Here is a 21,022-nt window from a genome sequence, read left to right as displayed (position 1 = left end):
AATTGCATGTATAGGTATGTTTTTTGAAAAATGACATGTTTACAGATTTTTTGTAAAATGTTTATTCACATATATATTTAATTTAAAAAGAAATTATTTTTTACTATGCGCATGTGCAATGGTGTAAAATGTACATATAGGACAACTTACTTGTAGCTTATAGAGTGGTGTGTTTTGCACATTTGTGCGTATCGGTTTGACGTTGACTTACTTCTAATAAAAAATATGCTTAAAAGAATAATTTAAAATCAATTCAGTTAAACAAAATATGAGAATACAGTAATGCGATGTATTCTAATATTGAAAATAAATAAATTTTAAACGTAATGTCAAAAATCAATTTATTTAGTCCATAATTTACTTGTTAAATTGCATATTGAACAATTTTAAATACTGTAATAATATGTAATAAAAGTAATGTATCACAGAAAATAATACTACCAATTATATTGAAAAAATAATCATATGCAATTTTAAGGGTTATATTCTAAGAATATGGCGGATCGTCTAACACAATTACAAGATACTATAAATCAAGTAATATCATTTTTAATTTTTAGTTCAAGCCTAAATTAAGATAGTGTATCATTGGGTATAATTACTTAATTGCACAAATTATTCCAGCAAGCTGAACATTTTTGCAACAGTGTAGGTATTTTACAACAATATTCTACACCCAGTAAATTTCCTGGTTTTGATCGTGTAGGAACACCACAGCCACATCAACCTCAAGAAGGTATTTTTTACTTTATATTTGATATTTTTAATGTTTAAATATTTTTTCTATTTTATTCGAAAATAAGTTTAATATCTATTTCTTCTTAATTTTATATTCCTAATTTTTCTATTATTTTTATGTAAATAACTCATGATTTTAGATTATGCAGCATTGTTTGCAACTTTAATAGCAAGATGTGCAAAAGATATTGATACTTTGATAGAAAGTTTGCCAAGTGAAGAATCATCGCAAGAACTACAGGTTGCAAGTCTTAGTCGTCTTGAACAGGAAAACCAAGAAGCTGGTGAGCAACTAGAAGAAGTTGTAAAGCAAGGAGAAGCGCTTTTGCAAAGGATTCAAGCTGCTTTACAGGATATTGCTCAAAGTCAATTGGATATGCAAGACCCAGCATCCACATCTGTAATTAATATTAATCTTAATACTAATGTGACTTTCAAACAGGATAATGTGAATTCTGTAAATATAGTGCCCCCAAGTAACACACATCAATTGTCTGATCGATCGCCAAGTTCCATAAATTAATGATACACTTCTATAATAATCTAATTATTTAAAAACTTATAATAAAATGTACTTTATTAAGTGTCAATACATTAAAGTATTCAAACATACAAATAAATTTTAAGAGCTAAAATATTTTGTATTTTACAATAAATAATTCATACTGAAATTTTAATTCTATTCAAATGGTTTATTTTATAATTTATTGACTTCAACTCATTGGCTACCATGTGACTTTTTGGTCCAAGAACATGTCTCTTTATATTAGAATTTTGTAACACTGTATCTGATTCCTCAGTAGATGAACTCTTAATTAATATATATACATAGAAAAATAATTCAAATTAAACTAAAAACATTAGAATTACCTACAGCTTCTCTCTTTATATTTCATCAAAATATCCGTGCATTCAACATGTCAAATTTAAATATCAATACTTTTATTAAATTTAAGATAAACTGATACATGTTTATATAATTTGTATTACTATTTTTGAAGAACTTTTATAAATGTGTCTCGTGGCAAACAAATTTTTCCAACCATTTTCATTTGTTTTTTTCCTTCTGCTTGTTTTGCCAATAATTTCTTTCTTCTAGTAACATCACCACCATACTAGAATAAAAAAAACCTAATAATAAAAATATATACGTACAAAAGAATGAACAAAAAAAATCTTACCAGCTTTGAAGTTACATCCTTTCTAAATGCTTTTAAAGTCTCTCTTGCAACAACTTTTCCATTAACTATACCTTGAATTGCTATTTCAAACATTTGACGTGGTATAATATTTGCTAATTTTTCACATAGTTGTTTGGCTGTTGCAACAGTTTTACTGATATGTATAATATTACTTAATTCTTCCACTACAATACCGTTTAAAGCAATATTCAACTACAACATATAATAAATTAAAACAATATCAAAAATATAAATTATATAAAATGTCAATACAATTATTATATAAATTAAAACAATTATAATTACCTTTGTTATATTTGAAGGTTCGTAACCATATTCTTCATAATCAAAACTAGCATATCCTGAACTTACTCTTTTTAGTGAATCGTGAAAATCAACAATAATTTCATTTAATGGTAATAAAAATTGCAACATTACTCTATTATTACCAATATCCTTCGTTAATTGTTCTACTCCTCGCTTTTCAAGGCATAAAGATAATACTATACCAATATATTCGCCTGATTATATAATTAAAAGTAATTTATCATTTGCTTATCAACCATACTTATATAATTTCAGATTTAACTATTAAATATACCTGGTGATATAATAGTTGCTAGTACTATAGGTTCATAGAATTCTGCTACAATATTTTTATTAGGAAAATGTGCAGGATTATTGAACGTGAATATATCATCATCATATTTTTTAATATGTTTGCTGTCAATAAGTTTTGCTTTGTATGTAACACTAGGTAGTGTAACAATTGGTTGTGCACCATATTCTTGTTCAAGACGCTGCATAAAAACTTCCATATGCAATAAACCCAGAAATCCAATTCTCCATCCTTGTCCGAGAGCTATACTAAACAGAAGTACATGAAAATGGGACAAGATAAATTAAATGCATATGAAATTATTTTATTTTTTATTCAATAGAATTTATACTACTACATATGCTAGAAGAACATGCTATGCACATCGTAATCTAACTACTCCAAAATTGGAAATAATGTGCCATACACACTAAATGACTTAATTAATTAGTGGGGTGTGCATTACAATACTGTGTTTCATTTTTGTTAATTTTTTTTTAGTAAATTAATAAAACAGATATATGTATTGTAATCAATTGCAAAAGTTTTTGGATACTTTAGTCGCATTGTTACATCTTAAAAAGTATTATAACATTTACCTAGAATCTGGTGTAACAAAAACACCACTATCATTTAATGCTAATTTTTCAATAGCACTTTTCATGACATTAAATTGTGATTGATCAAATGGATACACTCCTGAAAAGACTAGTGGTTTTGGTGATTTAAATTCTAATAGAGGTTCAACACTGTGATTCTTTAAATGTAATGTATCGCCAATAACTGCATCTTTGAAAGATTTCATGTTACATGAAACACATCCTATTTGACCTGCAGATCTAATTAAATGAAGTTAATAATTTTTTTCGTTTTATCAATTTTATATTTTTTAATTTTCTAACATGTTTTATAAAATTATAAAAAAGTTGAGAAATGTCACTTACATTTTATTTACAAATTCTTCTGCAGGTTTTAATAATGAAAGAGTTTTAACTTCAAAAGATTTTTTAGTGCATGTTGAAGTAATATTTTCTCCTATTGATAGAGATCCATCTTTAATGTATATCAAACAAATAGCCCCTTTGTATTTATTATACCAACTGTCAAATATCAAAGCCCTGAATGGTTTATCTTTGAATACATCAGGTGGTGGAATTTTATCAACAATAGCACTTAGGACATTTTGCACTCCAGTACCTAATTTAGCAGATATTTTAATAATTTCTGTTTCTTTTATGTTAAATAATGTGTTTAATTGATTTATCACTTTATTAGGTTTAGCATTTTTTAAATCTATTTTATTAATTACTGGTATTATAATTAATTTTTGTTTAATAGCTAAATAAAAATTGGCTACAGTTTGTGCTTGTACACCTTCATTTGCATCAATTAGTAATATTACACCTTGACAAGGTAATAAAGAACGTTGAACTTCTCCTGAGAAGTCTACGTGACCAGGTGTATCTATTAAATTAAGAAGATACTTAGTTCCATTGTATGTATAATTGAGAGAAGCTGTTTGGGCTTTAACTGTAATCCCACGTTCCTTTTCAACTTGCAAATTATCTAATATTTGTGCTCCAGAGTTTACTTCTATTGCACCTGTTAATTCCAAAAGTCTGTCAGCAAGAGTGCTTTTACCATGATCAACATGTGCTATAATGCTAAAGTTGCGAATATTTTCTATTTGTATATCATCATATTCCTTATTTACTTCTGACTTTGTACAATAATTATTCTTAAAAAGATGCAAACGTCTCCTAAAATAAAATATTGGAAAGTACAAATTTAATATTTTTTACATTAAAATATTTTAAATTAGAAAAGTATTCCTTGTAATAATATCGATTATTCAAAATTACATTTAATATTTAAAAAAAAATAACACTGACCTTTCAAATGTTGATGTACATATGTGAGAAAAGTTATAATTTTTTTGACTATGCCACAAATGACAAATAACTTTACTTATTTTCATAATTAGATAGTAAAGTATTTACTTATGAACATTTGAACTTAAATAGTATATAAACAAATACTCATGTATAATAAGTTACATTTCTTTTTTCTATTGCAGTAAATTTATTATTACCTGTTATTATTATTAGCTTTTATTATTACATTTAAGCTTATACTTTAGTTAGTAATTCATTATACTACTGGTATAAGTTATTTGATTTACTATTAAAATAAAAATTATTTTGTTTGAATTGCTTGCTTTATTTAAAAACTTTAATTTCGAGTTTAAACTGTATAACTTAATTTTACTATTATTTATTACTAATCTAAGGTTAAGTGATGTATGAATGGAAGTTAGTTCGTTGAATGAGATGAAATACTGAATGCGACAACTGCATGTGTTGACTTTACACTACTTGGACCCAATGATTACATAGAATATTTTTTTAAACTTCATTTTTATTTTTTTTCAATTTAAATTATTTGACTTGTAATTAAATGACTTGTATAATCAGCGGCACACATGATAAATAAACTATTTTTTCGAATAATCACTTCTTAAAAAAGTATAAAATAAATACAAGATAATAGGGGGATAAATGAAATAAGTTGAATAAAGTAATTTTTTTTTATTACAAGCATATTTTAAGTCGCTATTTGAAGTACTATTACTACTACTACTACTACGATCATTACTCCAATCAAATAATGGTTCGGTTTATTCCCATCCGGCAAAGAGCTTTTTATAACTGAATAGTTTCTGGAGCTTAAGAAAACAGACTAATTACTGCAGTCCATTTAACTAATCACGCTGGTCTTAATCTAAAGATTGTTATCTCGTTCTTTGGATGGATTATAGATATTGTATTTATTCAATAGTGTTATCTTCACGTTAATGAAACTGTCTTGGGAAATAGTACATGCATACATGAGTGCACAGAAGTTTAAATTTAACGTATAATGAGAATTATTTTATATAAATTCCATTAACAGTTTAGAAATTTTCAAAAATATGTCGGTCAAACAATTTAGTCAGGTAATGCTTTACATCTTCTCAGAAAATAAATTCTTATAAAAGTTAACCTAAATTGTCTAACATACAGTGAGTATAAAAAGTATTCGTTTAGCAGTCAATTTCAACGAAAACTTTATAGAACTTTATTTATTACAAAAAAAATGTCAACAAAAACATGCAAACGTATTTTTAGAAATCTCAAAAACAAATTTCATTAAAAATAAATTGTTTACTTATATTTTTTATGTAAATGCTAACAAAGGTTTTGAACATGGTCTAAAATGCACGAGTAATAACTATTCGTACAGTTTGTTTCATAATATTGTATATGTATTATAAGATAATCCATGCAATGTCAATATAGGTCGAGTTCTCAATTCAAATACGAGTAACTCTAATAAATTTTTTTTTTTATTATCATCAAAAAGTTAGTAAGTTCAATGCCATGAAAACTTAAAGCAATTATACACTCAAAAGACAATCCCACTAAATACCAATAATAAATTTTTTATCTATAAAATGTTCTTTATGTATAAAAACTAACAGTTTTTATCATAAAATTAAAAGTGTACGAATAGTTATTACTTATGTATTTTCAACCATATTCAAAACTTTTGTTAATAGTCACATAAAAAAAAAAAAATAATTTATTTTTAATGACATTTGTTCTTGGAATCATAAATTTTATAATAAACAAAGTTCTATAAAGCTTTTGTCTAGATTGACTGCTGTATAATTACTTTTTACACCCATTGTACATTTATATTTCATAATAATTTATTTGCCTAACATGTAATTAAGTTTACAATAAACTAATATAATTTGTAGAAATTTTGTAACAATTTAACTAAAATTATATCTATATATTTTGATGCACAATAAAAGACAATTAAGAGAGAATTTATGAAAATGAAAATTTTAGCGTTTGTATTATATGCCAAAAATAACACGGTGGACAAAAGGAATTGGTGCAGAATTACCAAATGAGTATAAAAAATTTTGGAAAGAATGGAAAATACAACAACCAACTGCTGTTCATTATATTAAACAGGAAGGCACGTATTGGAGAAATGAAGAAACAGAAGTTGTGTGAGTGATTGATCCACTTTTTTTTTTAACTAATGTAAATTATTCTGAAAAATCTTGTGTACATGTGCACATTTTTAGGTGTTATATCAATTACACTGAAATTTAATAATTTATTTTATTTTTATCAATGTTGATTGGTTTCAAAATAAATTGTATTAACATAGGAGCCCAATTCAAAATGTTCCAATACCATTATTATACCCTAAAGAACTACACCAAGGAATATGGGGTGGTGAAGCCGTGATACAAGGTTTTCAAAAGAAAGGTCAATATCATCGTAGATATCCTCACTTTTGGTTTCCTCAGCTTAAGAAGTCTGTAGTATATAGTGAAGTTTTAGACACATATATGAGTGTTATTGTCACCAATAGGACAATTCATTTAATTCATGAACATTATGGTTTTGATCATTATTTATTAAAGGTACGCAAATTGATTATAAAATATTTTTAAATATTATTTATCAGCATTAAGAATTTGTTATCGTTTATAGACTCCCGCCTGTGACTTAGTGTCTGAACTTGCACTAAAGATAAAACGTAAAATACTTTTAGCATTGGTAGATAAAACTTTATATCCAACTGATCCTGTTAAAAAAGAAGAAATTTATGCCAAATACAAAGAGTATATAACAGTGGTAAAATACTATTCTTTAATGCTGTAAAAAATGAATGTATAAACACATAATAAGAAATAATTGCTATACATGTAATTCTAGTACACACGTGAAGAAATTGAATGGTATGGTTTAACATATAAGGAGGCTTGTAAAAAGTGGATAAAACAAAAGCAAGAATTAAAGCAAGTGCAGCCTTTGAAAATGATATATAGGTCTCAGCTAATTGCACAACTTAAAAATAATGACCATATAGAAGTAAAACAGGTAGAAACGTATGTAAAAATTAAATCATGCTTTATTTAAAACTTTATAAATTTGCAATAAAATATAATTCCAAATTATTTTTTCAGGTATTCAAGCTGGTTGAGAAAACTAAATCCACTTGCCAAAAATTCAAACACTAAATAAAAATATATGGGTATTGTGGTTGTCTATCATAAATAAAGGAAATAAGAAAATTAAACTCCATACAGAACAATTACTCATATCCCTTATACTTAACACGTTACAAAGACTGGTAACTTTAATATAGAAACTTAAAATCTACAAAACATTCATCAAGTTACATTCAATTTTTAATATAAAACTTTAGATTTGATAGTAGCATAAATTTGTTGGACATGTGTCATATAGACTTTACACAAAACCTAAATAATTATTAACGCTTAAACGATTTATAAGAAAATTTCTAAATATCTATAATTGACTAAAAATTTTTTATCACTAAGAAATAAACAATTATGATATTGAACACTCCAAATCACCATCTTTTGGTAAACAATTTAATGACGAGGCTATGGCCCGTGTAATGTATGTCATTGTTCCATAACTACCACTTGGAGCACTATCATAAAAATGTTGACAAACATATGCTGCTCCACCACAAAGAAGATTTCCCATTGCAGTTGTCTCACGTTGGTCTTTTGGTTTTGCACAGCATAAAGTTGCATCACCATCAACTTTCATCTGATTATTTTAAATATATTTAGTAATCATATTTTATAAACGTTTTAGAAGAAAATAAAAGTACCTGATCATCTAGAAAGATAGCATTAGCCTTGTGAACTAATTGCTCAACAGTAATAACTCCACCAAAGGAAGCGACGACATTATATTCAGTTACTAAAGTTAATACCATTAAAGCTTCGACTACTAATTGACGATATTCCGGTTGTGGTATAGTATTTAAAACAGTCTCTACTGCTAACGCAAACTTTAATTCTCCAGGTGTCATTTCCTGTGTAAGGTTTTGAGGTAATACTCTACCTTCAATTGCTAAACCTTGGCACTGATCAAAATAAAGATTTTAATCAAGTGAAAAATTTTATATACGCGTATTTAACAAATTATTATATTTACCCGTTCGAGTACTTGCCATACTCGGGGGTAGAAATCTCGTGGAACTCTATTCAGCGCACCGTCTAATCTTCGTCGTCGTAGCCATTGACCTTGACGGTCTGGTTCAGATTCACTACCATCAGTTTGATCGGGACTTAAAAACCCTCCAATCTGTGATTTCTGAAACAAAATAAAACCATAATAAAGTGAAAAGAGAAAGTAGTGGTAATTGTCTTATTGATAAATACATTACCTTACTGACTCTACTTGATTTACAACTGATAACAGAGAAATTACCTCGACCAACTAAAAATAAAAATAAATTATTCTTAAATCAAGATATCTAAACTGAATTTATATTTTACTACATGATTGGAGTTTCAATTATACTAAACTAAATAATTTAATTAGTACCAAAAATAAGAAACATACCACTACTAATAGCAAACTCTTTTCCACTCATGATGTGATGTAAAAGATTTTTCATTTCAAATGGTGACAAATTCAACAAATGTTCAGATGCTTCTTCTCCAGTGCATATTAAAGTTCTTGATAATTCAGTAGCCATTACTTGAATAATTAAACCTACTCTGAGTCTGAGCATTTCATGAAATAATTGCGGTTCGGTTCTAATAAACATTGCTAGATAAACGAGTAATTCTTGTGTCAACATAGCGGTAGATTCGTCGTCTCCATATGCTTGATGAATCAGAACTCGTAATTCATTTTCTGGTAAGGGTGCAACAATAGTATGCTCATTGGTAGGTGGCATTCCAACTGTAACTTGTTTCTGACGAACTAATAAATCAGTAACAGCTTTAGCTAAATCTTCAACTCTTTTTCCTAACATGCCAGCTGTATGACGAACAATTCCCCACATTTTTTGTTGACATGCTTTTTCATAAAGGTCTTTTAATAAATCTTTGATGAGAACTGGGTGGCCCTCTTCCAACATGCCAGTATTAAAATAGAGGCCTTGTGAATCAACCTAAACATATAAATTAATAATTGTATTAAGTATGGAAAATAATATATGGAGAATAAAGTATTTCTCGAAATATGTAAAATTAAAAAATAACAATGCATAATTTAAAAAAATTTTAATCATGGATTATATAGAAATATTACATAAAATACTAGAAAAATTTTGTCATATACGAATGTAAGTAAATATCACTTTGCGCGAGCGTTTATATACCTATACATTTATGTAGTGAATAACCTTAATGTAATTATATACTCATACAGTGTACTATTTTTAATGATATATTTTGACGTATGATGAATTATATATAGTCTGACAAAAAATACTTTGAAATATTATAATTAATATAGTCCTATATAAAAATTTTCCTAGTAGCCAATTTTAATTCAAAGTTCTTATATACTTCAATAATATACCTATTTTGCTAGAAGTACTCTATATATTATTATATGATTATCATAACTTACAAGATATTGTAAAATATCTCCTTGTTCCTCTAAACTTTCCGTTTCTCTAAGCATAGACAATAATTCCTCAACTTCAGTGTCTGCATATTGAGTTTCTATGCCTCTGTGTCTATGTAGTTTTGGACAATTTGTCCAAGATAGTATATCATCTGTAGGGGATGGTGTACGATCAACGGGAACAGGCTGCGTAGAATTGGGGCTTAACGTTGTATCTGTGACTTCAATAAATGGATTTGTGTTTAAAATAGCTGAATGTCTTCGCTCCTCTCCTGCCATCCCAAGAATTTCAGCTACAAAGTACACAATTTGTTTACCAGAACTTATTGTGTAACTTATTAAATTATTTAATTTTTTGATTTAATTAAATTTAATTAAATTTCTATAGCATATAATGAAATGCATATCGTTATATTTAAAAGCACATGTTAATTTTTTCTGTTATGTTAGTTACTATAATTTGGAAATTAGTTATCATTTGTTAGTACACTTACATTCTTGAAGGATGGTAGGAATCACAGCTGTAGAAATATATTGCATGAACGTTTAAGTATCATGCAATCAGAATATTAGGGATTTAAATAGTTTCCAATATTATTATATAAAATAAATGTAACTCACGTTCTACGGCAATTGATCTTGTTTTTTTTATAGCCCCTTTTACAGACATTCTACGTTTCAAATTCTTTCCTGTTCGAATTACTGGTCTGTTAAGAAGACCAGTACGATGTGGAAATGCACGCATTAGATGTTCCTCTAGATATTGCTGAACCTTATTAAATTTAACGTAAAATATAACATTACTGAGTATATCACTTTGTAATATGAATTTAATTTACCTGAGGATTTAGTTTATCTGGTCTACCATCTTCAGAACTTCCTAAGAAACTTAAATTTGTGATACAGGAAGTACTTAAAAAATCATTTAGATTTCCCAGTGAAACTCGTGTGCCATTAATATAACCACTTTTTAATTTTTTCATAGTTGTTATCATTGCCAATGGTATTTTTCCTTGATCTGAAATAATAATTATATATGTACAGAATTACAGAATTATCTTCACATTTCCATAAGAACAAAGAAAGCAATGTTTTCTATGTTGTTTTCAGGATGTACTACTTTCAGGAAAATTCTATCCTACTCTTTAGCATTTTCCGATCAAATTTCGTCCTAACTGATGATCTAAAGCTGCCTGTGGCATACCTAGATGATTATGAGTAGCAACAAGTGTTATAGTTGGCCTGCCCAGCATTTGCTTCCAGTTGATGGTGAGGAAGGCCAAGTTGGTTGTAAAAGTGTTGGCAAGGAGGGCTGCATCATTTGTTGTGTAGTACTCCTCCGCGTCAAAGTTCTAAGACATGCAACAAACGCGCACACCACCACACACATAAGCTGTCTCTTTAGACTATTCGACTGTGTATTGAAGAGAAAACGGTCTCTCCTCAAAATTGTTTTTTCTTTTTAACTGATTTGTTTCCATTGAAATTCTTCGACATTAATTGATTTTGCTCATGACAAATATGATGATATTAATTTTCAAATATCACGTAATGAAAATTAATAGCTGGTGAAACCCTAATTTCAACTAACTGAGTTACATTAAGACCTTCCATAACCACTAAGCAAAATTTGTAACAAAGACAAATGCACACATGCAGGCAGACATGTTAGATGTTTTTTGGATAGTGTATGTATTTACATAATTTCAATAAGAAATGAAATTCCAAATATAAAACATCTATATTTAAAAATCATATACTTTATCTCTGTTACTCTAAAGCGAATATTAACATTTTATTGTTGTAACTTCTCATGCAACCAAGAAAAAGTAACATAGATGAAAATTATGGTTTTTAAATATTAAATTACTGTACCTAAATGAATGTTCTTGAGAGGCATGACCACAAGAGGACGGCCTAACATGTTCTGCCAGCTAGACTTCAAGAAATTAATTTCGCCTTTGAATATGTCAATCATGAGCTCATAGTCCGATGCGATGTAGAAGCGGGTCATGTCTGTTAACTAATGTTTGATGCAAGAACAAGAGGCAACATAAGAAAAGAAATAAAAGTATAGAAGAGCAGACAGTTCGATGATATCAGAATACTTACCTGTGGGGTGAATGCAAATATTTTATCGTTCAAGGAATATAATTTACTGGTGCTTAAAATTCCTACATCCCTTGATTTACGACCAGACAAACCTAATTTCTTGTTTCTACCTAAAAACAAATGTTTTACATTAAAAAATGAAATAGAAAGGTACTAAATAAAGAACTATAAAGATTTCACCATTTATGATAATCATACCTAAATAAGTATATAAATGACTAAGTACTTTGGCAGGTTGTACCTCTATTGGTGCAACTTCTGCAATTGTTTGTACATGAATATCATGTTGAGCAATTTTTTCTCTAATTTCTGCATCTTCTGCTAGTATAACAACCTGTACTACAACGTCCGGTTTTTTTTCACTACATAAACGTCTATTTAATGGATCTAATTCTCCCACAGCAAGGAAACCCTAGTATTGCAAAACATATACATAATCCTAATTTCTATATATGTATTTTCTTTATATTTATATACGTACTTCTTGTAATAGTTTTCCTAATATATAAAGAGACTGAGCCCACATAAATGGACATCTACCTAATGCAATTCGCTTTTGACTACCTGGTTCAGCATATTCTGCTGATACATTTGCAGGTTCCACTGAATATAATTCGGGTACTAGTTTTACTCCATCATCTGTTTTGATCATTATTGTTTCCAACTGTTTTGTGTATTCTGCTACTGCTTCTTTGTTGCCTTGGAAACAATAGTCCACAATTAAATAACAAAAGAACAAAGGCCATTCACATTCTATATTTTCGAACATACGTAATTCCCATGGTTCGTAATAGAGTCTATTATAAACATAATAAGCATGTGGGTAAATACTAATATTTTATTTTAAAATAGTTCTTATATTATTTTCTTCACCTGTTAGGATCTTCTTTTGGTGTTTTATATCCATCTCTTAAAAATCTTTTACATCCATAACATCCTTGCAGTTTTTTAGTAATAGTATCTCTTGTTAATTGAATTAGATTAGGTTCGTCAACAGCAAATGCTGGAAAACTTATAACAGATAATAATCCACTGTCTAATTCTTTTGAGTTTGATTCACGTGGTAACATGGATTGCAAAACTGCTTGACATTTTTGTGCTTCATCTGCTAATACATGAATCACTGAGGTAGGACCACCTCTTGCACCAAACAAGTCTAATTCATTCATAGCTTCCATTGCAGCTTTAGCCATTCCAATACTGCTGGCATTTAATTCTGGCAAACCATGATTTGTTTTATCACCTCTTTCCCAAATTCCATAATCAGGAGTACAGTAGGCTGATTCAATATAAAATACTAAATTTTGAATAAATGCAACCTGAAGATGTATTATAAATTTATAATTAACACATTAAAAATTATATTATACACAATATAGAAGAATTACACAATGTATATATACCTCATCTAAATTAAAAACAATTTGTAAACCAGATGCTGTCATTTGTGCTAGGACTAACAGATAAAGAGAAACAGCATCTATTTGAAGATGACCCCATTCTGTATCACCCACAACAGTTTGTCCATTAACAGAACTATATTTGGCATGCAAAGCATCATGTGGATTTTGACTGGATTTAAATTTTTCAACCTTTTCTTTTTGTTGCATCATTGCCATTAACAAACCTCTCATTAATTTTACACAACTTTGTTCAAGTTCATATGTTTTTGCTCTATCTTCATCTGCATCAGCTATCTTTTTATATGCCATTGAAAGGCCCCATACAGCAAGAATACAATATACATTATCACGAACCCAAGCATGGTTATTTTCAGGACTTGCAGGAAAAAGACCTGTGACTGCATTTTGATGATCCATTATAATTTTATGAACAATTCGTTGATAATAATCCAAACGAACACCAGAATTACTACGACTCCCCATTTTGAAAACGATTAAATTAATTCTGAAAATTTTATTAGCTCTATTTTATGAAAAACACATTAAATTTTCATAATTTGATAGTGTATCTATTATAATTGTGCAGTGTATACCTACATCGTATCTAGGGGTTAAGTTTAAATTGTTTCTTTAAAATACCTTTATAATGCCCTTTCCAAATTTTTATTTTGATATGAATAAGTATTTCTACAAATAAATTGTCACGTGAAAAATATACAAATTTATTGCATATACATTATATGTGGCATTTAAAAAAATTGAAACATATACACTACATATACAATGTGAAACGAATGTCAAACACAATAGACCTCTATGTCATCGGAAAGGAACTATAAAGTGTAAATCGTCAGCCAGTGGTGGGATACCTCTAGGCAGTGGAAAATTAATAAATTGGTTGTATATACACTTTATAAATTTTTCATGAAGTTGTGCATTTTATATATGAGTACATTTGTAGGGTTTCAAATTTCGAATAATGTTGCGGCATAACTTTTACTGTCTATCTACGAAAAAAAGACTAACGAGTATTTATTCCCACTAATTTACAGCTATAAGTTTTTACACTTTGTACCATTCTTGGCCAATAGCGACAATGTATGTGATGATAAGGGAGCTGTTAAACTATAAATAGAGTGAGAATGTAAACACTCGTTAGCCTTTTTCTCGCAGACGGACAATACTTGTATCTAAATTCAAACTTATCTCATTTCGATTAAACTGAAATAATTTAACAACTTTCTAGTAAAGAGAGTTAGGATTCACTGTAGTACTAATATAAAACAATAAAAAATTGGATGTTCGTTTATGGTAGTTTATAGTCACTAGCTCATGCAATCTGGATTGCATAGCGCCATATTTTAATATAGCGGGAAATTTATTTCCCCCAATACATCTAAAAGCTGCGATCCGTAAATTTGGTACTCGGTACTTCGAATAGAACTATAAACTACACATTAAAGATATAAGTTGTAGTGTTATAACTTTGGCCTAAAATTGGCTCGTTTAAACGTAGTATAAAATCCAATATATTCTATTCAAATTTATAAAGAGGTTCATGCATATATGTAGGTACATATACATATACCTAAATATAAATTATTGTCTTTAAAAATTCCTGAACGAATGAACGATTTTTTAGTATAGATACATTTTTTTTACGTTTTTCATAGAGATTAAATTAAATGAATTCTCCTTCGATAGTTTTGCATTTTTCCTTTTCAAAATTGCACATTTTCGTATCAATTCAAGAAACATTTTCCAAAATTTATACGAGGCATTTTCCAAATATATGATTTTCACATTTTTTACAAGGGAATTTTGTGTTTGTTTCAAAGAAGTGAAATGAATATATAATTAAAACCAAGTATTAAACTTTTAAAGGATTATTTCATCAATATGATTGTCAAAAGTGACATTAGAACCTGTATGCACAATGTCCAAAGAGTATTTATTTACCTAATAATTTTTAAATAAGTTGAAATTCTTCAATTTATTTATTAAAAATTGGTATAGATTTTAATATCACTGAAGTATAGAATCTAAAAATATGGCAGTTTGTGTTGCTGTAATAGGTAAAGATGTAAGTACATGTTTTTTACTGCTTTGAGGTTAGGGTATTGATATAATTTTAAGAATTTTTATCAGAAGCAATAAATATTAAAATACGAATACAAATTTAATATTTACTCATTTAATAAATTAAATATTTTTACACAGAATTCTCCGAAGTACATTAGATGTGCAGATGAATCGCTGGCATTACAGTTTCATTGCAAAGTTCACATGTCAATAGATATTATAGAAGAGAAACTGAATGTTGGAAATAAAACAGTAATTGATATACGGGATCTGTATTTAGGGCTATTATATGCTACCGAAGAATATAAAACGTATGAATAATATATATTGTGTTTTGGAAATGTTTATACAAACAGAATTTACAATAATAAATGTTTCATTTTTGAATTTTAGATATGGTTATGCCACAAATACAAAAATTAAATTTATTATAGTATTACAATCATCAAATATATCATTGCGAGATAATGATGTAAAAATGGTAATGTTTTTGAGAATATGACATGAACCACTTAGCTTAGCTATTAATCCATAACCACAAGAATCATAAGCATCTATTTAAAACTGCAATCTGCAGATTACATAACAATATTAATATTTTTTTATGATAATTTGTAATATAATGAAATACAATTCTGTAGTTGTATTAGATAAAAGACATATAGTTTACTATTTTATCAATTTTGCAAGTATATTATTTTTAAAACATTCAGGAATTGTTTATATATAATACTAATACCAAAAGTTTTAGACAACGTATGTCTCTGGTATATCTATAATATGGGCTGCATTAAATTGCTTTTCTGGAACACATGATTCTAAGCTAAGTGGTTAAAATTATAATTTACCAATGTAATGAAGTATTTTTTGTTTTGCAGATCTTTAAAAGATTACATGCTGCATATTCTAATGCTGTATGTAATCCATTTTACATTCCAGGTGATCAAATCAATTCCAAGTAAGTTCACATAGATTAATTGGTAAAACTATTATAAGGAGTATAAGGAATTTTAACATTATGAGATTTGTACGTATCTATTTTTAGGTCTTTCGATTTATCAGTAATGGAAATAATAGGTATTATATAGTTTCTTCGTTAATAGCTATATAATACAGAGGGTACTGGTTATCGTATAATTGTTGAAATTAAACTTTACCAAGTATAATCAGTGCTTACACAGCCTTCACATTAAATTATATAATGATTATTATAAGTCTATTCATTTTAATTCCTGTGTAGGTTTAATGTTATTTACACATTTACTTAATCTTATTGACAAAAATCTTACATCTTTAATCTAATTGTAAGAGTTTTGAATAATTACAAAATAACATAGGATATAGTTTACAAGATTTCTTTATTATTCTTGATGTTGCAAATAATAAAATAAATTAGTGATAAATAATTAAAAAATTTAATCGTAAATTAATTGTTTGTTAAATATAAATCTAATTAAGTTAGAGAAGCATATGGGCATAAGCAAAAATTTATATTAACGGTGTGCTTGGTGTAATGCTTATAAATGGTATTTTCTGTTTTTGTACATGGCGTATTGGTGTTTTTCTCATATTACCTAATGAGGAAAGAACAAATTTTAATGAATCTTGACTGATCTTTGCACTAATATATCATTTTCAGAAAATTAGAAGAAAAAAAATATATATATGTATATAAAAAAGGTAATATATTATTTAGATTAACTATACTCTCTAAAATACTAAATAAAAGCCAAATGTACAGTTTACTTACTTATATTTTTATTTGCAATTTTTATGAAAAAACTTTTTAAATAGCTCACTGGTTTTATAGATGATACTATACAATTTGAATCCTGTCTGCTCTTACCATTGTAACCTTTAAAAAATAATTTGCTTGTATAATATATGCGATATTAAAAATGTCAAATGTACAGTAAAAATGCAAACCTTCAGTATTTTCTTCAGGCAATGAGAGACTTCTTTTTTTTTTTGTCATTAGAGTTCTTTTTACTCCAAATTTATATGAATCTTCCAAGGTACCACAAGATGAAGCAGTTTTATCGCTTAATTCTTCGTGCGAACTCGAATAATCAAATTCTTTGAATCTTGAGTATGAAGAGTTAGTCTCAGTTTCTGTTGAATGACTTGTGGTTTTTATGAAACTCTCTTTACCCATCATTTCTAACTTTTCATTGTATTCTTCATTATTTGTACTAATATTACTAAATATTTTCATACCACTATAACATTTTTCGTTTGTTATATCAATATTACTATATATACTAGAATTTGTGTTATCTTTGATATCAATTATGTAATTAGTAATAAATATGTTTGCATCTATGGATTGTTTACTTTTCAATTTTTGCAAAGGAAGAATCGTTAATCTACTTACATATTTTCCTGAATCAAAAGAATTGTGTACATATGAACTAGCAGTATCTTCATTTGAATTTTTGTTACAATCATCCATATGCATGATTGATATTGTTGTTGAATCTTTATTATTTATATTAGATCTATTGTCAAATTCACTGTTTAATGAACTGCAACTTTTGAAAGAGCATTTTCTAATGGACGTTTTATTAGAATGAATTTTATTCATTTCTTTTTTAGAATTAGTACGGTGTCCTAAAATTTCATCAAACATACGTCTTAGCAGTAACTTTAAAGGAATATGTTTATTTATTTGATTATTTCTCTTGATTGTGTTTGTATCTTGTTGATTCCGTAAATCATTTTGTAGATGATAATTATTTAATGTTTGCGGCAAGTCGACATTTTCAATGTAAAAACGTTCTGTATAAGCTTTTCCGTTTGGTAAGGAAGCTATACTAGTGCTATCAGTAATTTCAAATGAGTTTAAGAAATGTTCAGTTTGTTCTATATCACTTGTAATTGATGTATCAACTGTGATGTTTGTGTTATTCATTTGAATATCATATGTATTATAAAAAGTTTCTGTGTCTGAGTTTGATAAAATTTCTTCATCAATTGACATAAACCTCGCATCGTTAAGATTTACTTTACATCGTGATTTTTTCCCTAAGTAAAACAATATTGCTTTATTATTTATGTGGCAATAAACGTTTAAAAAAATAAAATAATGTAAATAACTGTACTTCAATTTTGGTTCTATATTTAATCATTTTAAACATTGAAAATTTTGATTGCTGGAAGTTTATTTACTTTCAAATAAGTGAGAGAAAGAACAATAATGTATATTGAGTTTCATTAACATTTAATTAGAAAATATGCAAGGAATAATAACAAGTTATGCTTTTTTTATACAGTAAGTTATTCTGTAAATGTTGAATGAATTTTGACAAAACTAAAACGTACTTTGCATTTTTCTTTTCTTTCTATGAGCAAAGGAATATTGCTCATTATACATAACGAATAAAACAATAAACATGAATAAATTGTAGTTTTACTCAACTGGAGTGATATATTTTTAATAGTTTGTATTTTAAAGCAATACAGATAATTTTGTCTATACTAAACAATTTTTAGTTAAAAATGCATCATTATTTTTAGTATAAAGAAGGAATCTAACAATAAAAAATAAGATGTTGTTTCACTTGAAATTGTTTTATTTTTCAGTCTAATGTTATCAATAGCAGTTTTTATTGTAAGTCTCTCAAATTCTGCATGCATATTACAAAATACGACGATTTAATTCAAGCGCTTGTATAAAATGCTAATCTTTCATCAAGAACTTGTTACTTACCACATGTTGAATCAAAAATATTTTTGAGATCTTTCGACATATTGATGTTGTCTTATACGAAGTAAATTTATAATTGAATAAAAATTTGAGTATTTCAAGCGAGTTCGAGAAATGTTACCCTTGACTGACAATGAGTTTCAAAATATATTATTATTTTGATTGGCCAATCAACGAATGAATTTCAAAATATACCGGATACCAGAGTTCCTAACTGATAATAAATCCCAATTGATTTATAAATTTTATTACATATTTACAAACAATTAAAAAATCTATGCTATGATTCCAAATTCTAATTTAATTAAAATTTTGGTTTATTACTCCACAATTCTCTAATAAGTTTTATGTATAAAATTAAGAAATAATATTTTCAAACTAAACTTTGATACACAAGAAACTTCGTATGGTATTGATAGGTGTAAATCATTCAAACAACAGGTTAGATAATTAAAGGCATGGTAAAAAAAAATAATTTAATAATTATTATTCTCATTCGTGTACTTGAAAATCGTGTACGAGAAACGTTGTAAAAATACTTATAAATACTGAAGACCAAATGAGATCGTGTTTAGACTTATTTTCATCAGGAAAATATTTTTTCATGAATATGTAATAACATATAAAAATTTGTAGTTTTATTAGTAGATGAAATTCAATCTCGCGCGCAAGGATCGTTCTCGCTTGCGACGAATAAAGACAATGATGGGAATGACTACAATTTTGCCTAAGAGGTGTAAACTTGTTCTTTTACAAGCAAAAAATACTATATATATTATTAGTTTTTGTATAATATTAATGATCCAATTATTGCATTTTTAAAAGTTTTTGAACTTGTATTGTATAAACAATTAAAATTTTGTTATCCTTGTGTTGCATGTATTATTTATTTAATTTAGTTTTGTCGTACTTAATATGTCAAATGAGATTTATATTATGCATCAAGGTTTTATGTAAAATTACAATTACATGTAACACAAATTCTAGGTCTAATTGACTTTTAATATTAATAATTTTGAATAAAAATTGTATTTTAAGATCACTGAAAAAAATATAGTGGAAACGTTAGATAAATTATATTTAAAAGTAATCAGATTTTTCGTTATTAAGCAAGATCGTTTAATTTGTTCAACGAAAATATTTGATATTTCCATTGACAGCGTATAAAGGAGCTACTAAATTTGTTATTATTTAGTAGTAGAATGTAAATAAAGTACCATCTTACTTTCGTTTTAATTGCAGGATAAAATATTTTGGAAAAAATCCACTACTTTGATTACCAAATAAAAGCGGTTAACTTTTATATAATTATAACAATAATAATAACAAGAGCAACAAAAATATCACCTACTAATTTAAACAAATATTTCATTTCGAACAAATGAAAACTTGTCTAAATAATCTTTCGATTAAATAAACATTACGATAAACCACTATACATTAATTTTATTCGATATCTTATCGATTGAAAAAAAATTGTTCTCGTCTTTGTTCTTTACCCAATATACATTTTAGCAAATTGTCGTGATAACTGATCAAATCATTGTTCCTCTTATTTCGTCTCTTTTATTTGCTTTTTTCTGTAATGATATCCTTTATTGTCTCTATTTTACAAAAACAAAGAAGCAACACTGATATATTGCTCGACCGACGTAACTGATAACTTGTAGGAAACACGGTAATTCCGTCTACGCTATCGTGTTTACAAAATCAATACTCAACCCGCAGAATTG

General features: G+C 27.4%; 6 protein-coding genes across 12 annotated transcripts; 3 read left to right on the top strand and 3 right to left on the bottom strand.

Moving 5' to 3' along the window:
* The first annotated feature begins 178 nt into the window (after positions 1–178).
* Med21 (mediator complex subunit 21) lies at positions 179–1,420 on the top strand. Of its 2 annotated transcripts, XM_076325727.1 has the most exons (4): positions 193–323; positions 479–537; positions 625–736; positions 879–1,420. In XM_076325727.1, exons 2-4 carry the CDS (start codon positions 496–498, stop codon positions 1,259–1,261), a joined length of 537 nt encoding a protein of 178 aa, XP_076181842.1. In that variant the 5' UTR covers positions 193–323; positions 479–495; the 3' UTR covers positions 1,262–1,420. The 2 variants fall into 2 exon arrangements, with proteins under 2 accessions (XP_076181841.1, XP_076181842.1); XM_076325726.1 differs by having other exon boundaries at positions 179–537.
* A 184-nt stretch (positions 1,421–1,604) lies between these two features.
* Waw (Translation factor waclaw) lies at positions 1,605–4,593 on the bottom strand. 2 transcript variants are annotated; one of them, XM_076325720.1, is made up of 7 exons: positions 4,410–4,591; positions 3,462–4,277; positions 3,117–3,356; positions 2,521–2,786; positions 2,226–2,440; positions 1,920–2,132; positions 1,605–1,853 (listed from the first exon to the last, which is right to left on the bottom strand). In XM_076325720.1, the coding sequence occupies exons 1-7, from the start codon at positions 4,493–4,495 to the stop codon at positions 1,728–1,730; spliced, it is 1,962 nt and encodes a 653-aa protein (XP_076181835.1). In that variant the 5' UTR covers positions 4,496–4,591; the 3' UTR covers positions 1,605–1,727. The 2 variants fall into 2 exon arrangements, with proteins under 2 accessions (XP_076181835.1, XP_076181838.1); XM_076325723.1 differs by lacking the exon at positions 3,117–3,356 and having other exon boundaries at positions 4,410–4,593.
* A 591-nt stretch (positions 4,594–5,184) lies between these two features.
* Mrpl28 (mitochondrial ribosomal protein L28) lies at positions 5,185–7,667 on the top strand. Its single transcript, XM_076325725.1, has 6 exons — positions 5,185–5,512; positions 6,414–6,580; positions 6,745–7,003; positions 7,074–7,217; positions 7,299–7,471; positions 7,550–7,667. The coding sequence occupies exons 1-6, from the start codon at positions 5,489–5,491 to the stop codon at positions 7,605–7,607; spliced, it is 825 nt and encodes a 274-aa protein (XP_076181840.1). The 5' UTR covers positions 5,185–5,488; the 3' UTR covers positions 7,608–7,667.
* Positions 7,652–14,798, bottom strand: LOC143153997 (putative phosphorylase b kinase regulatory subunit alpha). 4 transcript variants are annotated; one of them, XM_076325719.1, is made up of 15 exons: positions 14,099–14,798; positions 13,502–14,006; positions 12,972–13,417; positions 12,580–12,895; positions 12,297–12,510; positions 12,099–12,208; positions 11,862–12,009; positions 10,826–11,004; positions 10,608–10,758; positions 9,990–10,207; positions 8,970–9,525; positions 8,791–8,843; positions 8,559–8,717; positions 8,230–8,487; positions 7,652–8,165 (listed from the first exon to the last, which is right to left on the bottom strand). In XM_076325719.1, exons 2-15 carry the CDS (start codon positions 13,982–13,984, stop codon positions 7,938–7,940), a joined length of 3,519 nt encoding a protein of 1,172 aa, XP_076181834.1. In that variant the 5' UTR covers positions 13,985–14,006; positions 14,099–14,798; the 3' UTR covers positions 7,652–7,937. The 4 variants fall into 4 exon arrangements, with proteins under 4 accessions (XP_076181834.1, XP_076181833.1, XP_076181831.1 ...); XM_076325718.1 differs by lacking the exon at positions 11,862–12,009 and adding an exon at positions 11,191–11,338 and having other exon boundaries at positions 9,990–10,279; XM_076325716.1 differs by having other exon boundaries at positions 9,990–10,279; positions 14,099–14,797.
* LOC143154003 (trafficking protein particle complex subunit 2-like protein) lies at positions 14,368–18,063 on the top strand. 2 transcript variants are annotated; one of them, XM_076325728.1, is made up of 6 exons: positions 14,368–15,069; positions 15,386–15,584; positions 15,722–15,894; positions 15,977–16,064; positions 16,462–16,541; positions 16,629–18,063. In XM_076325728.1, the coding sequence occupies exons 2-6, from the start codon at positions 15,552–15,554 to the stop codon at positions 16,669–16,671; spliced, it is 417 nt and encodes a 138-aa protein (XP_076181843.1). In that variant the 5' UTR covers positions 14,368–15,069; positions 15,386–15,551; the 3' UTR covers positions 16,672–18,063. The 2 variants fall into 2 exon arrangements, with proteins under 2 accessions (XP_076181843.1, XP_076181844.1); XM_076325729.1 differs by lacking the exon at positions 14,368–15,069 and having other exon boundaries at positions 15,337–15,584.
* LOC143154000 (uncharacterized) lies at positions 16,902–20,305 on the bottom strand. Its single transcript, XM_076325724.1, has 4 exons — positions 19,293–20,305; positions 17,510–18,607; positions 17,334–17,438; positions 16,902–17,157 (listed from the first exon to the last, which is right to left on the bottom strand). The coding sequence occupies exons 1-4, from the start codon at positions 19,330–19,332 to the stop codon at positions 17,072–17,074; spliced, it is 1,329 nt and encodes a 442-aa protein (XP_076181839.1). The 5' UTR covers positions 19,333–20,305; the 3' UTR covers positions 16,902–17,071.
* Between the last annotated feature and the right edge of the window lie 717 nt (positions 20,306–21,022).

This window comes from Ptiloglossa arizonensis, chromosome 13 (genome assembly GCF_051014685.1).
Source record: "Ptiloglossa arizonensis isolate GNS036 chromosome 13, iyPtiAriz1_principal, whole genome shotgun sequence".
Lineage (NCBI taxonomy): Eukaryota > Metazoa > Arthropoda > Insecta > Hymenoptera > Colletidae > Ptiloglossa > Ptiloglossa arizonensis.
This window is presented reverse-complemented; position numbering and strand designations above follow the sequence as displayed.